Here is a 19,569-nt window from a genome sequence, read left to right as displayed (position 1 = left end):
TATTTCAGGCTGAAACCTCAAGTTCTTTGTGTGTTCCCTTCCCAGGGAAATGTGTGCCCTCTAACTAGCTGACCCTTCTGCCTCCTTCTTATAAGGACCTTTATGATTATGTTGGGCCCATCTGGATAATCGCCCATCTCAAAATCCTTAATCACATCTGCAAAGTCCCTTTTACCATGTAAGGTAGATAACCCCAAGGATTAGGACATGGATGTCTTTGGGGGACCATTATTCAGTCCAGCACAGTGGGCAATGCTTAACCCAAAATAATACGTGACTAATGGTGGAATTTCAGGCAGTCACATAAGGGAGTTTTGTTGTGTTTTGTGTTACTCTTTATACAAAGGACATTTCTATTTTGGAACAGAATGACAGTGGAGCAGGCCTTACCCAGGGGTCAGGGTCTGAGCCTGGGCCCTCACCAGGCTTAAGCTGACACAGCTGGCTCTTCTCCTCTCTCACCTCTAACAGGAGCCTCTGGGGCTCTTGCTTCAACTTGAGTCAACCTTCTGCAGCTGACAACATTCTCCTGGCACCGGGAGCAGTGCCAGCTGAGGGGCTGCCAGAGCCTCCCCTTGGCCGTGACCCTTCCATTCTGGAGATAGTGGACGAGGATGCGCCCTCAGGTCACAGTTGGCCTCCGAGGATCACGTGGAGGTGTCAGGAGCTTCCTCTTCCCGGACCCTCCTCCCCTCTCAGCCCCCTTCCTTCCACACTCCCTCCCTGCCCCCTCCCCATTCTGACCTCTGGCTGCCCTGTCCTCCTGTCTTATCTGGTGATTAGAGAGGTGATTGTCGGCCCCTGCAGAGAAACACGCTTTGCCTTTTAAAAGAGGATTCAGGGAGACAGCAATGCTTACCTCATGAACAGTGGCTCATAAATGATAAGGTTTAGGCTGAGTAAAAGGCCTGCCAAGGGACGGGGTGGCAATCCCAGTTTTCACCTTATTTCGCCATCCATTCTGTCTCTTTTTAGACTTGCTTCAAGGAGGATTTGGGGCTTTAGGGAGCTCTGGAAAGAGCCTTTCTTAATGAGATTGAGGGAGGCTTCCAGAGCCCCTCCCTCAGGACAGGGCCTCCTGGTGCACATCTCCCCTCACCCTGTGACCCCAAGGGTGAGGGCTTTGTTCCCAGACATGCTGGGCTCAGAGGAACCCTTAAACAACCAGGAATCTCCTAGAAACTCCCTCTCTCTCTTATACCCGCACACACACTGTCCTCAGGAGGAGTGAAGCCCCTGTCACAGGCATTCTCTGGAGCAGTTGTGGAGGTGTGTGCCTTCGTGCCGGGGACAAAGTGATCCTGAGTGAGGTAAGAACTGATTGCTCAGCTCTACTCAAAGGCAGGCCCCACTCAAGCACCAAATCCTTTGTTAAGCACCTGCTCAGCTGTGCACTGGTCTCCCTGAGAAGGCGCTGCCCCTGTATTCCAGGTGCTACAGCCCAGCTGATGAGCTAAAACTACCACCAAACAACCACTCCCTTACTAATCTTCCAGCCAACACAGATTTACTGGGTGCCAGCTGGGTGCCAAGCCCTGCTGGGCCACGAGTGCAGGGAAGTGGGAAGAAGAATGAGAAATGGCCTGTCCTAGGGTGGGCAGCTTCCCGGTGCTCGGCTGGGCGGTGTAGGGCAGCGTGGCAGCTGGCTGGCCGCAGGTCAGAGCCTGTGCTGCCGATGCAGGGAAGGCGGAAGGACAGGCGGGCTTTGGCCCAGCGAGGACCTCTGGAGGTGGTACTTTTCCACCTCCTCCGGTGGAGCTGGGTCCGAGCCTGCTGGCTCCACTCCCAGCCCAGCGGTGGGGCACCCACCCCCACGCCAACCTCCCCCTCTGCTGGCGGGTGGCTCTGCCTCCTGCCCATTCTCCTCCTGAACCTGTCCTTATAAGGCCACCCGCGCAGGAGACGTGTGTTCTGTGTCCTCTGGGAAGCTGCCCATGCAACGTCATCTGCTGTTTTATTGCTCGAGATTTTTAACCTATGATTTTATTTATATATTTATTTTTTGCCATTAAGAAAATGTTTCCAGGCTGAACAGAGACATTCACCCGAGGGTGGAAGGATGGAAGCCACGGGGCTGGGGAACCAGGGACCCAGGACAGGCCAGCCCAGGGCATGGCTTAATCACAGATTCTGAAACCCTCAGCAGCCAAGCAATGTCATGAACCTCCACCGACCCTGTGCTGGGCACAAGGAGGAGACGGGGGGTGGCGGGGAGAGCATCAGGAGCTCCGCCATGGGGACAGACAGGTCCTAAGCCGCCGATGCTGGTGCAGGGAGGGCAGCCTCCAGGCAGAGGTGAGACCCCACCTGCAGGAGCTTGAGCCAGACTGGGAGATGAACCTCAGGCTGGCACGAGGTGTCGTCCAGGAGGGGGCACAACTGAGCTGGGTCTTGCAGGATGGGCAGGAGTTCTTCACATGGAGACGGAGAGGAAGGGCATTCCAGGCCACTGTCACCCAGGCATGAGACCACCTGGGGTGGGAGGGAAGTGGTGAGCTCCTCAGTGTGCCTGGAGGGTTGTGGCTGGGCCTTGAGGAGTTTGGACTTGATGCTGCAGCCAGCGAGCTACAGAGTTGACACAGTGGTGCCAACATGGGGGATGGAAGGGAGACCATAGTGAACACTGCTGTTTTCTGGCCACCCAGCTAGGGGCCATTCTCCCTTTTTTTTTTTTTTGAGTATTTGGCAGAGTTTATTGATTTAGAAAGCAAACTTGGATAAACTTTGGTTAGCCCCTCCCTTATTTTTAAATGATAACCAGTGAACCTGGAGGAATTACCTCCTCCAGCTGTAGGTCATCTTGTTGTCAAAGTGCCCTGTCCTCTCCTGACCAGGGGGTGGGCACATGTCACCTGCACAGGGCCAGGCCAACTCTGGCGTGTCACCTTGGAACCTTGAGCACACTCATTCTGTCCTTTCTCAGCCAGTGCTCTGACCTTCCCTGGGAGCCTGGAGCTACCCAACGTCCTTCCACTAGAATTCTGCTCTCCTTAACTTAGCCAAAGTTGGTTTCTCTTGCTGACAACCAAAGCACTCTGCTGGATGCAATGAGAGAATACGAGTAAAGGCAGCGCCAAATGGGGCAGAGGGTGTCCTGTCACTTCTCGAATCTAGAGAAAAGTCTAAGACTGTAAAGCAGGATGAGGTAAATAGGGGCCGAGGCGTGGGCAGCCAGGAGGCTTGGAGGTCCTGGGTCTCACCAAGGGGCTTATATCCATCAGAGACACCTTGTGGTCCTGTAACTGCTGAAGAGGCACCTCCGTCATTCCATGTGAAGCCCTGGGGGTGGGGACCGAACCTGCTTTGTCTCTCTGCCCCCGTGCCTGGCACAGCTTGTGGTAGAGGAGGTGCCCCGAGTATTTGCAGAAGGAAGAGGGAGGAAGGTAGGGAAGGAGGGAAACCATGAAAGTTAGCCCTCTGGGGAGTGGCCATGCCAAAGGTAACTGGCTTCCAAAGAGGTTTCACTGAATTGCCAGGTGAAAGACTCACAGAAAGTATTAAGGGAAGCTCTGGGTACTTGGGATGACACTATCAGCACAGTGGTTTCAGGGGACAAAGGCAGCCGGTCCCCATTCCTTAGTGCCCAGCCCCTCAGAGCCTGGAGGGACCACGTGGCTGGGACCAGAGTGAGTAAGGCATCCTTGTGGCTGCTGGGAGGGTGCCGGTGCTAATCTGCACGAGGCCCCTAGTGCTCCGTGGAAGAGACAGAGGTCCAAGTTGGCTCATGATACCTGTGATGTGCTCCTTTGGGGAGCACATGGCCCCTTTTTGATGGCAGCAGGGCTGGACAGAAACAAGCATGGGTCAGTGTCCCTGAGCAGGCTGGAAGCAGTGACCATGCTCTCTGTGGTGGGCCAGGCTGAGCTCTGAGGAGAGGGGTGGGCACTGCTGGTCAAGAAGGTGACCAGCCCTGTCTCTGTGATGAGCAGCTTTGCTCTGCCCACCCCGATGCCAGGCTACGTGGGGGCAGGTGGCCAAGGAAATGGCTGAGTGATAGTTGTTCTCGGGGTTCAAGGTAGGTCACTGCTGCTGAAGCTAAGAGAAGTATTTTGAGCTCCCCAAGGGTTCAGTGCCTTCGGGTACAGGGGCTGGGGCCCAAGGATCACAGGGATGACACCGTCTCAGTGTCTGGCGAGAGGACTCACATGCCTGCCCTTCCACCCCACCAGGCCTATGACCCTAAGACAGTGCAGGGTCCCGGGGTTACACTCTGGAGATAATGGCCAACCAGGAAGAATGGTGGAAGATGCTTTCAAGGCCAGAGGCCCTCTCTGAGGTTCCCAACCACACCATGTAGTCATTATTTGCCTTCTCCATCTGAAGCCAGAACGACTGCTACTGGCAAGATAACCCACTGACCTCGCCTGAGGGTGTTAAGTTTTCTGGGGTTTACTGACACTTGCTGTGGGCCTGGTACTATCCTAAGCTCCTTCTGTGTACTAGCTCGCTCACCTCTCAACAGTCTTCATTGACAGATGCCACCTGAGGCTCAGAGAGGTTAAGAACTGCCCAAGGTCACCTGGTCAGAAAGTGCTAGAACTGAGTTAGAATCCAGAAAGTCTGAGCTAGAAGCTGGAGCACTGGGTTCCCCTCACCACGGGCCTGCAGACACGTCCCCTCACTTGACCACCAGCGAACATGTGCACCAAAGGCTATCATCTTCAGTGACAGATGCAAAGTGGGGCTCAGAGAGGTAGTGCATTGGGCGCGACATCACCCAGCAAATGAGTGGCAGGGCTGGGCCTGGAATAAATGTCTCTAGGGCTCCCTGCTGTCCCCCTCAGAACCCCTTGGTTAAACCTAGTAAAGGTCAGGTCTGACCAGGGCAGTGGAGAACCAGGCCCTGCCTAGCAGCCAGGGCTGTGGACCCGCCTGGTCCCTCACTTGGGAGGGGGCAGCTGAAGCTGTGCTCCCTGGAGCTCATGCATTTGGTTGTTTCATTCCCAGACACTCCTCCAAGAGCTTCTAAAGGTCACTTTTTTCCCCTCAAATTCAAGTGGCTTGGGAGGCAAGGCCCTAGCTTCCGGTCACTGAGGCACCACCCCTTCTGGTAAGACGTTTCTCTGGTTCCCATCACTGTGTAATCAGGCCAAGATACTGAGATGGACATTTTCCAGTACAGGCATATCTCAGAGATATTGCGGGTTCGGTTCCAGACCACTTCAATAAAGCAAATATCATAATAAAGCGAGTCACACAAATTTTTTGGCTTCCCAGTGCGTGTAAAAGTTATGTTTACACTATATTGTATTCTACTGGGTTGGCCAAAAAGTCCGTTTGGGTTTTTCCATAAAATGTTATGTTATGGAAAATAACATAAAAACTAATGTTATCCATTAAGTTCACAGTCTTATATGAGCACAGTTCATGGCACCCCCAAACAATTATAACAGTAACTGATCTGATCACTGATCACCATAATAAATATAATAATAATGATAATGTTTGAAATACTGTGAGAATTACCAAAATGGGACACAGAGACACAAAGTAAGCAAGTGCTGTTGGAAAAATTGCGTGACACTTGCTCAACGCAGGGTTGCCACTAACTTTCAATTTGTAAAAAAAAGCAACACCTGCAAAGCATGATAAAGCGAAGCGCAGTAACACGAGGTAAGCCTGTATCCTTTGCTGTAGCAAACCAAGCCACTAGGTGACAGATGCCCAGAGAGACGAGAGCCAGAGCGAACAGGGCACGTATCATGGCAAGTCAGATCACGTCATTAGAGGAGACTTGAGGAAAGAGGCTGTTTACCAAGGGCGGAGGTTACTACTATAGGGATAGTGCCGGGCTGGCAACAGTGGGGCTCTCACCACCCCCAGGCCTGTAGCGGGAGGGGAGAGGTGGCCACCACAACCTGGAGACTGAGAGGGCTGCACGGGAAGGGCGACCTGACAGGAGCTGTGACTCTGGTCATTGGAGGAAAAAAAGTCAGTGTGAGGCAGCCCGGCAAGGAGGGAGCCACCAACGAAGCCCCTGGACCTCCCACTCCTCCCTACCCCTTGTCTTCTGCAGGTGCCCCCATGGGAAGCCAAAATCAAGAGAGCCGGTGATATAACCCAAAGGGCAGCCTCCTGGGGCGGGAGGCAGGAGGAGGGGAGAGTGGATCTAGAGGGGCAGGCAAGGCGGGCGAGGGGCCTGGTATTGGAATTCGAGAAGCACGATATCCGTCTTCCATAGTCTCCACCTCAAACCCTTGCTATGGCTCCCTTTTCCTACAGAACAGGCCCACGTTCTCAGCCTGGCGTTCAAGGCTCTTCACACTCAGGCTCCAACCTCCCTCCCTCCTGGGAGAGCTACAGGGGCTTCCCGTGATCTACCTGCACAACAACTCTGTACGGTAAGCCTTATCATCCTCAACATTTTATAAAGAAACCGAGTTTGCCCAAGATGACACAGCTGGCAAGTGATGGAGCCGGAATATGAACCCAGGTCTCCTGATGCCAAAGCCGACGCTTACCTGTTCTGCCATCCTGCTTCCTCACTGAGTGATAAATGCGTGGATTGCAGGGCCATGTTTGGCTCATCCCACCCATGCCTGTCTCACAGAAAGGCTCTCAATAAGGAGTGAGGAGGGGGAGGGAGGAGAAAGGAATCTGGATGGTGAGCATAACCTGTGCTAGCCTCTAGGTCATATTTGACTCTCATAACCATCCTCTGGGACAGGAATTACCCTCCCTGTCTAGAGTCGAGACACCTTAATATCAGAAAGGTGAAGAGACTTTCCCATGGTCAGAAGGCAGACCCTTAGCACCTTGTTTCCACCCCAACCCAACGCTCGCCCCCTCTCTGAGCCCCTGAAATTCCCTCTGCTAATCAGGACTGTGGGGCTAGGCCCATCCATGAAGGCCCCAGTGAGAATGAAAATATGTTACTGGAAAGAAAAGCACAGGGGGCCAATGTCATAAGGCCACCCTTAGAGTTGTCAAAATTGTGAGTGTGTGTGTGAGTGTGTGTGTGTGTGTGTGTGTGTGTGTGTGTGTGTGTATGTGTGGGATGTGAAGGGCCCAGGCGCCCAAATACCAACATTAGAGACCAAGTCCTTTGTCTCTATCTGCTGAATGAAAGCAGAGCGCTGAATTAATGTGACGCAAGAGGGGTGATATTTACTGTAAAAAGTAAGGATGGAGGTCTGGAATCGGAGGGGAAGGCCTGATGGGTCATTTTGGGGAATCTTACTCATGGGTGTCCTGGAAGGCAACACAAGAGATACAGCATGGTGTGATGGGAAGAGGAGTCTACAGATGTGGGTTTTAGTTCAGAGTGGTCCACTGCATTGCTGTGTGTCTCCAGGCAAGTTATTTGCCCCACCCCCTGCCAACTTCCCTTTCCTCCCTGTAAAAAGAGAGAGGTTAGATGAGATGCTTATATCCTGCTCCAAGACCCTGCAGCCCTACAAAAGGACCCCTTTACCTTTTGTTAGTTGCTGAGGTGCCAGAGAGAGAGGCTCCCCACTTCAGCTGGGGCAGAATCATGAGGGTTGCAGAGGACACTGCTGGGATGAGTACCGGGAGACCCCCTCCATGGGGGTCCCGTATTCCATGCCCACAATGGGCCTGCTCAGAGGTGGCCTGTCTGCCGACAGCTGTGTCTCCCACCAGCACAGTTAAACTTGCCACTGTTTCTGGGAAGTGACAGCAACTTGAAGCAAAGCAATTAGGATGAAAAAGAGGCCCAGCTGCTTGGGGCCAAAGGAAAATAAACAGACCAGCCCTGTGTGTATTCCATCGCCAAGAGGAGCAATTCTTCATAGGATGATTAGCACTTCCAATTTCCGTCTCCTCCCCTCCACTGCCGCTGTTCTGAGATCCCACTCTTCCCACGGTGTACTGTGCACCCCACAGCTCAATACCTTCTCATGAAGGTCTCCCCTAGTCACCTGCCCACCCCACCCCCTGCCAGAAATGATATCCCTCTCCTCTGAAATCCGACAGCCTCTCTCTATGGGTTTTTCCTTTGATTGATTGACCATGTGATTAATTCGTTTATTCTTTTGACACCCATTGAGCACCATTCATTCATTCAAAATTTATTCAGCCCCTACTATGTTCTGTTCACTGTCCTGGTGATACAGCAGTGAACAAACAGACACAAATCTCTGCCCTCATGGAGCTCAACTTTAGTAGAAGGAAACACACACTAAACAAATAAAAATAGAGCATAGGAGATGATGCTAGATGCTATGGAGAGAAATGAAACAGGAAAAGGAGTAGGGAATGCAGAGAAGGGGGAGGTAGATTTTATGCAGGGTGGTCAGGAAAGGCCTCAGAATGAAAGTGACATTTGGGCAAAGGCCCATAGGAGGTGGGGAGTGAGCCAGGCGGCTAAGGGAGGGAGGTGTGCCCGGCAGAGGGACACGCTGCAAAGGCCCTGAGGTGGGAGCGTGCTCGGGGTACTTGAAGAAGAGCAATGAAGCCAGGGGGAGAGTGGTGATAGATAAAGTCAGGGAGGAAATGGGCAGGGGATCCTGAAAGGACTTGGGCTTTCACTCAAGGGAGATGAGGAGCACCCAGGGGTCTGAGCAGAAAAGCAACAGGGTCTGGCTGGCATATCATCAGGTTGACTCTGCCCACATGAGCAGGCTGAAGAGAGGCCAGCAGGGAAGCAGGCCCTGGGTAGAGTGTGGGAAGGGCTGCTGTCTCCTTCTGCCTCTGTCAGGCAGGCTATGTAAGCAAACCAGGATAATTCCCAGAGAGAGGAAAGCTTGGGGTGCAGGGCATCCAGAGTCAGGGTGAAGGAGAAAGTTTGTAGAAGACTGGAGAGAGCTCCAGAGAGTGGGGCTGCAGGGCTGTCATGGAGGTTCAGGAAGATGCTCCTTGCTGCATTAAGCCGTGTGTGTGTGTGTGTGTGTGTGTGTAGATCTCTCTGGAAGGACAAACTTCTTAGAGTGTTCCTATGGGCAGGCACAGAGAGATTTCAAACCCAGCCTTCTGGGCTTAGTAACCTCTAAGTACCTCTGTAATTTGCCCTCCTGCAGCTGGCTCGCATCCCCAGACACCTTCATGCAGTGGTCAAGTCTGGATGCCAGGGTATGAGAGGCTGAGAATCCCAAGTCCTGGTCCCAGGTCCTTGCTCTTCCACTTGACTGCCTGTGTGACTCTGGGTGACTCATTTCAGCTTTCTGCTGATTTCCTCACCTGCAAACCAGACATGGTAGCCATCCTTGCTGAGGGTGGCAGGCTATAGGAAGAAACAATGGAGCCTGACCTGTGAGGCCAGAGGGTAAGGTGGGCTGGATTGTGAAAACCTCCCCACACTGTGAGAGGGAGGGAGTATCTGTCAAAGTGCAGACACCCGCTAAGGCCTTCACCAGTCATTAACACCCTCATGAAGGGGGCCATTCCTCTACCAGCTAGATCCTAAGGCAAGAGAACCCAGGACAGTTAATTTTCCTATCTCAGGAGGTGGAGGGAAAGGGCTGAGTCCAGGGGGGCAGATGAACCCCAAGAAGAAGAGGCACAGAGAGAAGGGTAACAGGGAGGGGAGTGTAAAGGAGACTGGCAGAACCACCCCGTCCGTCCTTGGATGTCAGTCAAGCAGGGAAGCAGCGACAGAAAACAGCACATGGCCCTGGGTTCAAAGCCAGGCTCTGCCACTTCCTACCTGAGCCTCTTCTAGTCACCCATGACCTTTGGGTGTCTGGGGTTTTTTTTCCTTTATCTTCAAGAAGGGAGTGGGGATGTTGCCGAGCTGCCTACCACTTAAAATTCTTACAAAGCTTAAATAAGTCTACTGTGGGAAAGCTCTCTGTGAACACTGTGTTCTTATTACACATAAAAGACATCTCAGAAAGGGTTGGTCTAGACCTAAGGATGACCGAACGCTGGAGCCAACAGGCCTGTCTGGGCTGGTCCACGCAGCCAGCTCTAAAAGCCGACAAACAAAGCTCTGTGGGTTGAGAGAGTAGATGAGCTAATGGATCTCAAGACTGCAAGTGCGTTTAGCACTGATCAGGAGGAGTGAACAAGGAGGAGAGCGGTCTGTGCTGTTAAGAAAAATTATCTGTAACTTGAAAATAGGCAAAAGGAGGACTGCATGTCCTTTCAGTGTCATTCTGGGGCAGAGTTGAAGCACTAAGAGTTATTTAATTCTCTAGGAGACTGTGCCTTTGTTCTACAATTTACTATTGATTAGGGTCCTAACTTTGTAAAGTTACATGCTAATGTAGCTGCATGTACAAGTATGTATGTGCATGTATGTGAAGATGAAAAGGAATTTAGTCCAGTAGAGAACTACAAAAGTTATGGTTTTATTCCCTGTAAGACACCAACCGGCTTTACCTCTACCTTCGCAAACTTATTTCAGTATATCTTTTCCAACAAAATATACAGATCTCTTGTCTCCCAAATGTGCCTTTGAACCAGCACTACCATTCTTTTGGTTCCCTTATTAATGAGTTAGATAAATCTTTGACATGTGAATAAAATTACATATTGATAGAGCAAAGGAGTGAGGGGCTCTGTGGCATGGACCAGTCACTTGACCTCACAAATCTCATCAGTTGGGAGAAGGTACCCAACTCCCATGACTGAGGTAGGGCTGGAGTGGGAAGATGGATGTGAAAGTACTTTGCACATCATCCACAGGATGCAAAAGTCAGCATTTATTATTGTGACTCATCAGATTAGGTTAATCCAGGCCTAAAAGGTCCCAGGTTTCTGAGGGCAGCATTCTCCAGGGCTTGGAACAGGAACATAGGTCAGAGGAAAAGGCAATGAGGGGCAGCCCAGACACTAGGCTCCATGCCCAGGAGGTGCCAGGCTGATGCTGCATTCTCCATTTGTGATGAGGCCAGGATTTCCCACAGCCCTTGGGTCTTAGAGGATGGAGACCACTTAGGACCACTCAGAGAAGTCTGCCCAGAGGCTTGGAGAGGCTGGAGGACTGAGCTGGGCATCTGACCGGAAATCAGGGTCATGGTACTCTAGAGGCGAGATAAGAGTCCTCATCTAACACCAGAGGTCAGCACCAGAGGTCAGCAGCAGGTCCCTAACTAGTGATCTCTACAGCCTGATGTCTTTGAGGACCTCATGTTTTTTGTTTGTTTCTAAAACTATTTATTTATTTATTTGTTGGCTGTGTCGGGTCTCCGTTGCTGTGCATGGGCTTTTGCGGCAAGTGGGGGCTTCTCTTGTTGCGGAGCGTGGGCCCTAGAGTGTGCAGGCTTCAGTAGTTGTGGCACGTGGGCTCAGTAGTTGTGGCACATGGGCTTAGTTGCTCCACGGCATGTGGGATCTTCCTGGGCCAGGGATTGAACCCATGTCCCCTGCGTTGGCAGGTGGATTTGTAACCACTGCACCACCAGGGAAGTCCCAGGACCTCATGTTTTTCTTTTTTAAAAAAAAATTTTATTGAAGTATAGTTGATTTACAATGTTGTGTTAATTTCTGCTGTACAGCAAAGTGACTCATACATATACATATATATATTCTTTTCCATTATGGTTTATCACAGGATATTGAATATAGTTCCCTGTGGTATACAGTAGGACCTTGTTGTTTATCCATCCTATATATAATAGTTTGCATCTACTAATCCCAAACTCCCAATCCTTCCCTCCCTGAACCCTCCTCTCCCTTGGCAACCACAAGTCTGTTCTTTATGTCTGTGAGTCTGTTTCTGTTGCGTAGACATGTTCTTTTGTAGGACATCATTTTATTCTGTAGGTGGGAAAGTGTCCCAGCTCAGCTGACAGTACAAAAGGATCTCTGCTCTTGCTATCTGCATATGTGCACGGCTGCACGCATGTGCACATACACACATAGAGAAGGACGTCAGCCAGGGGTCCAATGAGCAATGCACGCAGCCATGGTTGGGAAAAGCCAACCCTGCACAGAGGAGGTAGGCACAGAGCCAACAGAGAGAGAGGAAGAGGAACGGCATTCCAGGTCCAGGGAATGGCAAGAGTGGAGGCTAGGAGGAAAGAATTAACCTGTAGCATGTAGAGGAAGGGATACAGGTGAGGAAGATGAGGCAGTTAGACCTGCCCAAAATTGGGCTCATACCTTGAGTAACCTGAAGTCATGGAAATTAATAGTCTATTGCCCTGGAGTGATGACAAAAAAGGCAGTGGATAAGGGACTTCCAACTGGGTTCTCCCCTGCGGGCCCACATCCCATTAGAGGGTATGGGGAACCCTTTTTCCCTTACAGGTCTCGCTCCAGGTTCAGCTCAGTTTCTGTCTCTACAAGCCAGTGCAGCCTCACTGCCTCCCCAAAGGCCTCCATCTACAGCGGCTCTGCCTTAAAGGCAGGGCTCGCAGACTCTTCCCATCTGCTCCAGCTTTCCCCGTCTCTCCTCTTCTGAATCTCCCCATTTAGCAGCTAATTATCCTGCCTGTCTTCTTCATACAGTTTGTTTACTACCCTTCTGCCTGGAGTAATGTATTTTTCCTCTCCTTATTTTCCCTTTGCCCTGATTTCTTCAGTACTTTATTATATTGCAGGGCTTGGGTTTTTTTGTTTGTTTTTGCCCGTTGCCTTCAGCCCGATGTGGATCAAGACAAATGTGTGTAAACCTTTTGTTGTCCTTGGCTAGACTCTAAGCTTTATGGACCCCTGTCTGTCAACTACAGTCACATTAGGTGCAGCACCCTGCTGAGCACACAGTAGGTGCCTAATACTTGCCTGACTAGCAGTTTGATTAACATCACTTAACCCACTCCCAGCTGGTGCTCAATTACTGGCCCATTCACACACAAGCCTGGATTATTGAAATCCTACCCCCCATCCCTTCCACTGACATTGTGACCCACCAGCTCTCAAGAGAACCCAAGTAATTTGAGGGTTGAGATCCCAGAGTCGTTGCTTCCTGAGATTCTTGGACATGTTCACACCACCAGAATGCAGAAGGCACAAGGCCCCCGACATCTCAAATGGGGCAGGGAGAGAGAAGTTCCCAGCAGCTCCTAAGGCCAGTCTCACAGAATCAGCCATGGCTCAGAGAAGACTCTGGGCATCCCCTCCTAAAGCCCAGCCCAGGAGTCACAGTGCTGGCGTCGTCGAGGCCACCTGCCCCCCGGCACCAGGAGGCAGCCTGAGGAGAACGGTCCGCAAGGAGCCGGACCGTGGGAAGCCGGCCTTCTCCCTGAGCAGCCGCCAGGTGCCGCCCTCGATGGCATAGAGCAGCGTAAACACGCGGTTGACCGTATAGACGGTGTTGCCGCGCACCACGGCCGTGAAAAGCGCGCCCTTGCTGTTGACGAACTGGCCGGGAAGCGCCGTCCACTGGCCCGTGGCCAGGTTGAGGCAGTCGATGGCGCAGTGCAGGAAGTCATCCTTAGGTCCGTTGCGCACCACGTAGAGACTATCGCGGTGGGCCACCATGCAGTGGCCATAGCTCTGTGGGTGCCGCAGCTCGGCCACTGGCAGCCACGCGTCTGCCCGCACCGTGTACTCCACCACGGTCGTGGTGTCGGCTGGCCGCCACAGACACACGAAGAGGCGGCCGCGGGCTTGGGCACAGGGCACGCCAGCAGCTGGCTGCGGCAGGTTGGCCACAAAGCTCCAGCAGCCCGCGGCCGGGTCGTAGCGCTCCACGAAGCTCATGGTCATCCTCTGGTACTCGCCCCCGATGGCATAGAGGTGGCCGTCAAAGCCGGCCAGCGCCATGTCGTAGCGCGGCTGGCGAGGGCTGGGGAACTCGCGCCACGTGCCGCCGTCGGGGTCGTAGCAGAAGCCCAGTTCCACCACCTCCTTGTTGGGGCCCCGCACTCCCCCCACGATGTAGAGCTTGTTGCCCAGCGTACCCACGCCCGCCAGCAGCGTGCTAGCCTCCAGGGGCAGCGCGGCCAGCGTGCGCCACGCGTCCTCCTCTTCGTCCAGGTAGCACACGGTGCGCGACGCGTCCTCCAAGAAGCCGCGCGCCGGCGCGTGCGTGCTGACGGCCACGTAGCTGCTGGGTCGCAGCGCCGCCACGTAGGCGCGAGCCTCGGGCAGGGCCAGCTCGGCCGCTAGCTCGTGGGCGCCGTCGCGGATGAAGAGCGCGGCGCTGTGGAAGACGTCGTGCAGGCCGAAGGCGGCGGCGGCGTCGCATAGCAGCGCGCAGTTGTCCGACGTGAGGCTGTGCTCCAGAAAGCGCGCCAGCGCCGGCGTCTGCAGGAAGGCGGCGCACTCCACGGCTTGCAGCAGCTCGTCCGGGGCCGCCAGCGCCGGACGTTCGCCATGCAGCACCCGCAGCGTGGTGCGGAAGCCGTCCGGGCTTAGAGCGCCCAGCCGCACCTCGGCCGCGCGCGCCTCCCTCATGCCCGAGCGGAAGAGGCCGCGGAAGAAGCCGCTGTGCTCCACCAGCAGGGCCCGGTCGGCCTGGAAGAGCTGGCTGCCCACCCACACCTGCACCAGGGCCCCAGGACCCTGCGGCATGGCGGGCCCGAGGCGCGGAGGCCGCCTCCGGGGACCTGGATGCAGCGGTCACCGACTCCGGGGCTCCCCCGTACCGGCAAAAACGTACCCGGGGTATATAAATATCTTCCTGGCTAAAGATAGTACGGCTCATGTGATGTGGTGGCCAGCGGGCTGGATGGCCGAGGGCCCGGAGGGCATCTGGAGACCTGTCGGGTCACTCACGTACGTAAGAAAAATAGTAATAATGGTGACCGTATACCGGGCACCTACTGCATTCAGGGCACTGTGCGGGCAGTTTACAAAATATCCCATTTAACCTGCAGTAAAGCAGCTGTAAGCCCTCGTGGAGGTACCCTAACTCTGACCCTCTGTTTCTTCGAAATGGGGCCAATAATAACATCTATTTCACGGTATTTTGACAATATCTGTACAGTGTTTGGAATGAGGCTCAGAGAATTTACGACTTGTTCAAAGTCATTCAGCTGGGAAAGAGCAAGGACGGGATGAATATCTAGCTCACGCCTTCGGTTGGTGGGGCAGGGGTACTTGGGTGCCGGAGGGAGAGGCAGAGGGGGAGCACGTAGAGTGGGCCGGGCTGGGGTCCAGAGTAGGTTTTCTTTTGACTTGGGCCTCTGCCCCTGACTCTGGGCTAGACCAATCTCTTTTTGAGAGCCTCGATTTCCTTCTCTGTAAAAATGGGTGGGTAACAGGTGAACGTTCAGTAAGTCCCTGAATGTGGAAGTATTCCCTGACTCGGGATGGGTGTGGGAAGCTGGTGTCTCTTCCCCTCTTGCTACTCCCCACTCATCCATTGCTGTATAGCTCAGGTCTTGGGAAAAGGAAAGTGGGGCTGCTGAGGGGACTATATATCTGTGGATGGGAAGGAGACAGGCTTCTTGAAATAATATTTAACACTTAAATTGCACTGTCAGGCATTTTGTGAGCACTTGAACGTCTATAATCCTCGCAACAATCAGGTGAGAAAATAACTATTATTTTCCCTCGTTTGATAGATATTATCCATTTAGTGCTTACAGCATGCATGAGTTAGATATTATTAAATTCACAGATGAGGAGACTGAGTCACCAAGAGGTTCACTCACATGCCCGAGATGACATGGCCAGAGAGCAGCAAAGCTAGGACTGGAGTGCAGCCAGTCTGACCCCAGAGCCTGCGTCTCTAACCGTTGTGCTCTGCTTCCTCCCTGTGCTACAAATGCTGGGCAGTCACTTTGTGCCAGGAGGTCACAGTTGGAAGGAATTTCAGTCTCCTATGGTTCAACCCCTTCACTTACAGTAGAGGATCAGACAGGGAATTGCCCAGGGTCTGGAAGCAGACAGCTCCAGGCCTCCTGCTGCCCACCTTGCCCAGAACTTTCCTGGGTGACCACCTAAGACTCCGGGTTCCAAAATGTCAGCCGGAAGGGAGCTTGGTGATTATCTTCTCCTGCTACCTTGTTCTACAGGTGGGTTAACTGAGGCCCAGCCCTGTGTAGGATGTATCTGCCTTTCAGGAGATGTTCCGCAGCAGGTCTTCTTCAGGAGGGATGGGGTGGCTCAGTGGCTGACAGTGATAAAGCTGTACTTGGGAAGGGAGCAGGGAATTTCCCTCCCCCCAAGATACATGCATGCACAGATCCTCAAGTATGAGTCTGCAGACCCAATACGAGTGTGCCTTTCTTGCCGGGGATTCCCACCCAGTTCACCCCATTAAAGCAGGGCTGGGATGTGGGGACCACTTGTGTGAGCCTGGGAAGCCAGAAGTCTGGAGGCGGCAGCCAGAAATATGCAAGTCTCTGCCCCAGAGACCAGACAGGAAGAGGAGGAAGAGTTAGAGGGGGTGGGCAGGAGTCCCCAGGGATACTATCCCAGGCCCTCTGCCAGCTTTTCTCCTTCCCTGAGGCTAGACGTTGGCTGAAAGCGTGACAGCCCCTCCTTGGAGGAAAGTGGGCTCTGCAGTGCCCAGGCCTGACTCTGTCCTTGCTAGTGGCCTCAAGGATAGGGGGAGCGTCTGACCCTTCTCATTTCACAGATGAGGAAAGGGAGGCCTAGAGATGGAATGGGCTTTGCCTTGGTTATGAATGAAGATGTGGGATGGATTGAACCCTGTCCACTTGACCCCAGGCCCCAGCCCAGCTGCCTCTCCTCACCGGTGTTAGCCTTTTCTTCAGGAAGGGAAGCAGCTGCCTCCTGCCAGGCTCAAATGAAGGGGTGGGTGGGGAAGGGGCTGACCCCCAGGGGGCCACAATTCCCTCCCCAGATGGCCTGTTTCTGGCACCTAGTAACTGGTAGACAAACAGAACCACTGCCTGCACCTCTCCTGAGAGCAGGAGTGGGAAGGAGCACGAACCCACTATTGGCTGAAGTTCGCTCCCAGTCCCAGTTTTTCACAAGTCCATCCCTGATTTCAGTGGGTTGGAGGGCTAGTGCACACAGCCGGCTCCCACCCTCAGCAGCCAGGAAGTGGGGAGGGGGTCATCCAAGGTGGGGGGTCACAGCTCTGAGGCTGAGTCCAGGATCAGCCCTTTGGCCCTGTGCCCAAGGCCCCAGTGGGGTGGTTTCTGCAGCTGGTGAGAGTTTCCTCCACCCGGACAACAAATGTCCCTCTGGGACTTGGAGAGGACAAGGAAACTGTCATGGCTGTGGGCAGCCCACGGAGTTCCCAGGCTCTGCCCGACCCCACACCAACCTCCCTCTCTACTTAGCAAGGTTGAGGGTGGAGGCAAGGAAAGGGGCTCTGTGTCAGACCCTGAGCCTTTCTAGAGCACACGCCCCGCCTTGTACATCTCTCTATCTGCAGTGATTGGCACACTGAGGGATCTGGTGGACTCCTGGGCCCTAACCTAAGTAGGAATCCCCAGTCTGATGGAGGAGACACAGCCCCTGACCCAGGAGAGCCTGCAATCTGATGGAGGACTGGGCCCAGCTTCACCACCCTGCACAATTCCCTTTCTGACCCTCCACTATAAATGAAGGTGTTGAACCATATGAGACTGAAGTTCCCTCCAACTGTGACCTCCTGGCCCTCCTGCCTGATGGGTGACCCCTGGCCTTTGCCACCCATGGTGGTATTTCTGCACACAGGGTAGTGATGAGCTTGCCTGGACCTGAAGAAGAGCACTGGACTGGGAGTCAGGATTCCTGCTGGGCTTTGATGCTGGTACTACCACTGGCTTGCAAAGCTACCCAACCTGTCCAGGCCTCAGTTCTTTTTTTTTTTTTTTTGGCCATGCCATGCAGCATGCGGGATCGTAGTTCCCCAACCAGGGATCAAACCTGTGCCCCCTGCATTGAGAGTGCGGAGTCTTAACCACTGGACCACCAGGGAAGTCCCCAGGCCTCAGTTCTTCATCTGTAAAGTGGAGCTTGGATCTGACTTCTAAGGTTCTGTTCAGTTTTGACATCTGAATTTATAATTGAAAAATCACAGAAGTGGTTGTCATATTGTGCCTCCAGGGAATGCAGTGACATGACAAAGGGGTCCCAAAAGGTTAGCTTTATGTGGAATGGCTTCTGGGGGTGGGAGTAGGGGTGGTGGCAAGGGCAGGATCTAGTCCTACCTGTCTAGACCTGTATGTGCCCCCCCACTCACTCCAGAGCCACCTATTGAGCACCTGTTGCAAGCCCACTGCTGGGGGAGGGGCCACATCCTCTGCATTTCGAGGGCCCCAGGGCCCCTTATAAGAGCCTCAAATGTGGGGAGGTGGTGATAAGGAGGGTTGGGATACTGGCCCTAGCAGAATAACCTCTCTCTTGACCCAAAGTGCCCAAATTCCTGGTCACTGAACAGTTGTGGCTTCTTGGCAGTTGGGTGAGAAGTGTGAGCTATTCGTGTCCAGGGGAGTGCAGGGAACTATCATTTGCTGTTTGGGGCTATGGGCCAACCTCTAGGTGGAATATTTTCATGTTATCTCATCTAATACTTAATATCATCCCTATTTTAAAGACAAGGTGTCTCTGTAACTCTTCCACTATGAAATGGGTGTGATAACTACCTCTTAGGATGATAATAAGGAACAGATGGATAAAAAACAGAGAAGTGCATTAAGCATTGTGAATAATTCAAGGAGATTATTATCATATTGGCTTAGTGTAATAGATATTTAATTATATTGCAGCTCTGGGGATTCTGAATGAATTTGGGGTCTTTGAAAAATAGACCACGAAGGGCACCTGAGAGTCAATGATGATTTCTCATTGGTAGGAATTCCAAACACGTGTATTTCAAATCCTTTAAATCAGAGTCCTTTCAGCTCAACATTATTCATAGATTTTTTAAAAATCCCCAAGACAGGTCAATAATTTGGTGATGGTATTTGTGTATAAAAACAATGACTATTCCTTTCAATAAATTGTACCCCCCAGGGAATGACATAGGTGGAAATGTTGAAATTTTTATATTTTAATCTTTTAGGTCTGATTCAGCACTTCAAATTTCCTATATCAAATTTCCATAATTATTTGACTGTATTTGTTTGTTTGCTTTGTTTGTTTTGGACTCGCCACGCGGCATGTGGGACCCTAGTTCCCAGAACAGGGATTGAACCCGTGCCCCTTCAGTGGAAGCACAGGATCTCAACCACTGGACCACCAGGGAAGTCCTTTGACTGTGTTTTTGGATAGATTTTGGAACTGTTGTTGGTGGTTGAGAATACAGTGATGTGTGAGAAAAAATGTACAGGGAGTAATAAGATGAGGAACTGAGGCCCAGATGGACAAAGTAGCTTATTCCATAGTCTGGCAGTTAAGTGACTGATTCCAAGAGCCTTTCTGGTCCACAATGGGCACTTCTGGGTGCTGGACAAGCAGCCCACAGATGAGGAGGCTGAGGATGGGGAATGGGAGTGGTTGCAGCTGTGAGATGGGCACTGTTTTCCTCCCAAGCCTCATAGGAGGGGCATACTTTGGGCACTTAGCGGTCACAGCTGAGGGCCTGAGTAACCAGCTGGCAAGGAATTCAGATAATCTCTTAAATAGAAGGGAGTTAAGATCATCTCGTCCCATCTTGCAAATCACTGTGGTGTCTCCTGACAACACCTCCTTGAAGTGTCACCCCCTTGATTGCCTTCAGTGTCAGGGGGCCTCACTTCTTCCAAAGACAGTAGTCCCTTCTAACAATGGGCAGCTCAGGTGGTTGGAGTTCACACTCACACCGAGCTAGAACCTGCCTCCTTGCAGCTCCCATCTACTGGTTCGTCTGAGTCTTAAAGGAACGTAACTCCTCCA

The 19,569-nt window shown here is 52.6% G+C and overlaps 1 protein-coding gene across 1 annotated transcript; it reads right to left on the bottom strand.

Moving 5' to 3' along the window:
• Nucleotides 1-11,055: 11,055 nt before the first annotated feature.
• Nucleotides 11,056-16,512, bottom strand: KBTBD13 (kelch repeat and BTB domain containing 13). Its single transcript, XM_082447420.1, has one exon. It carries the CDS (start codon nt 14,359-14,361, stop codon nt 12,985-12,987), a length of 1,377 nt encoding a protein of 458 aa, XP_082303546.1. The 5' UTR covers nt 14,362-16,512; the 3' UTR covers nt 11,056-12,984.
• Between the last annotated feature and the right edge of the window lie 3,057 nt (nt 16,513-19,569).

Source organism: Balaenoptera physalus (genome assembly GCF_965194825.1).
Source record: "Balaenoptera physalus genome assembly, chromosome: 2".
NCBI classification, from domain to species: domain Eukaryota; kingdom Metazoa; phylum Chordata; class Mammalia; order Artiodactyla; family Balaenopteridae; genus Balaenoptera; species Balaenoptera physalus.
This window is presented reverse-complemented; position numbering and strand designations above follow the sequence as displayed.

Excerpts from the sequence above, each read along its gene's own strand:
- KBTBD13 (XM_082447420.1), bottom strand. The coding sequence starts at position 14,361 with ATGCCGCAGGGTCCTGGGGCCCTGGTGCAGGTGTGGGTGGGCAGCCAG.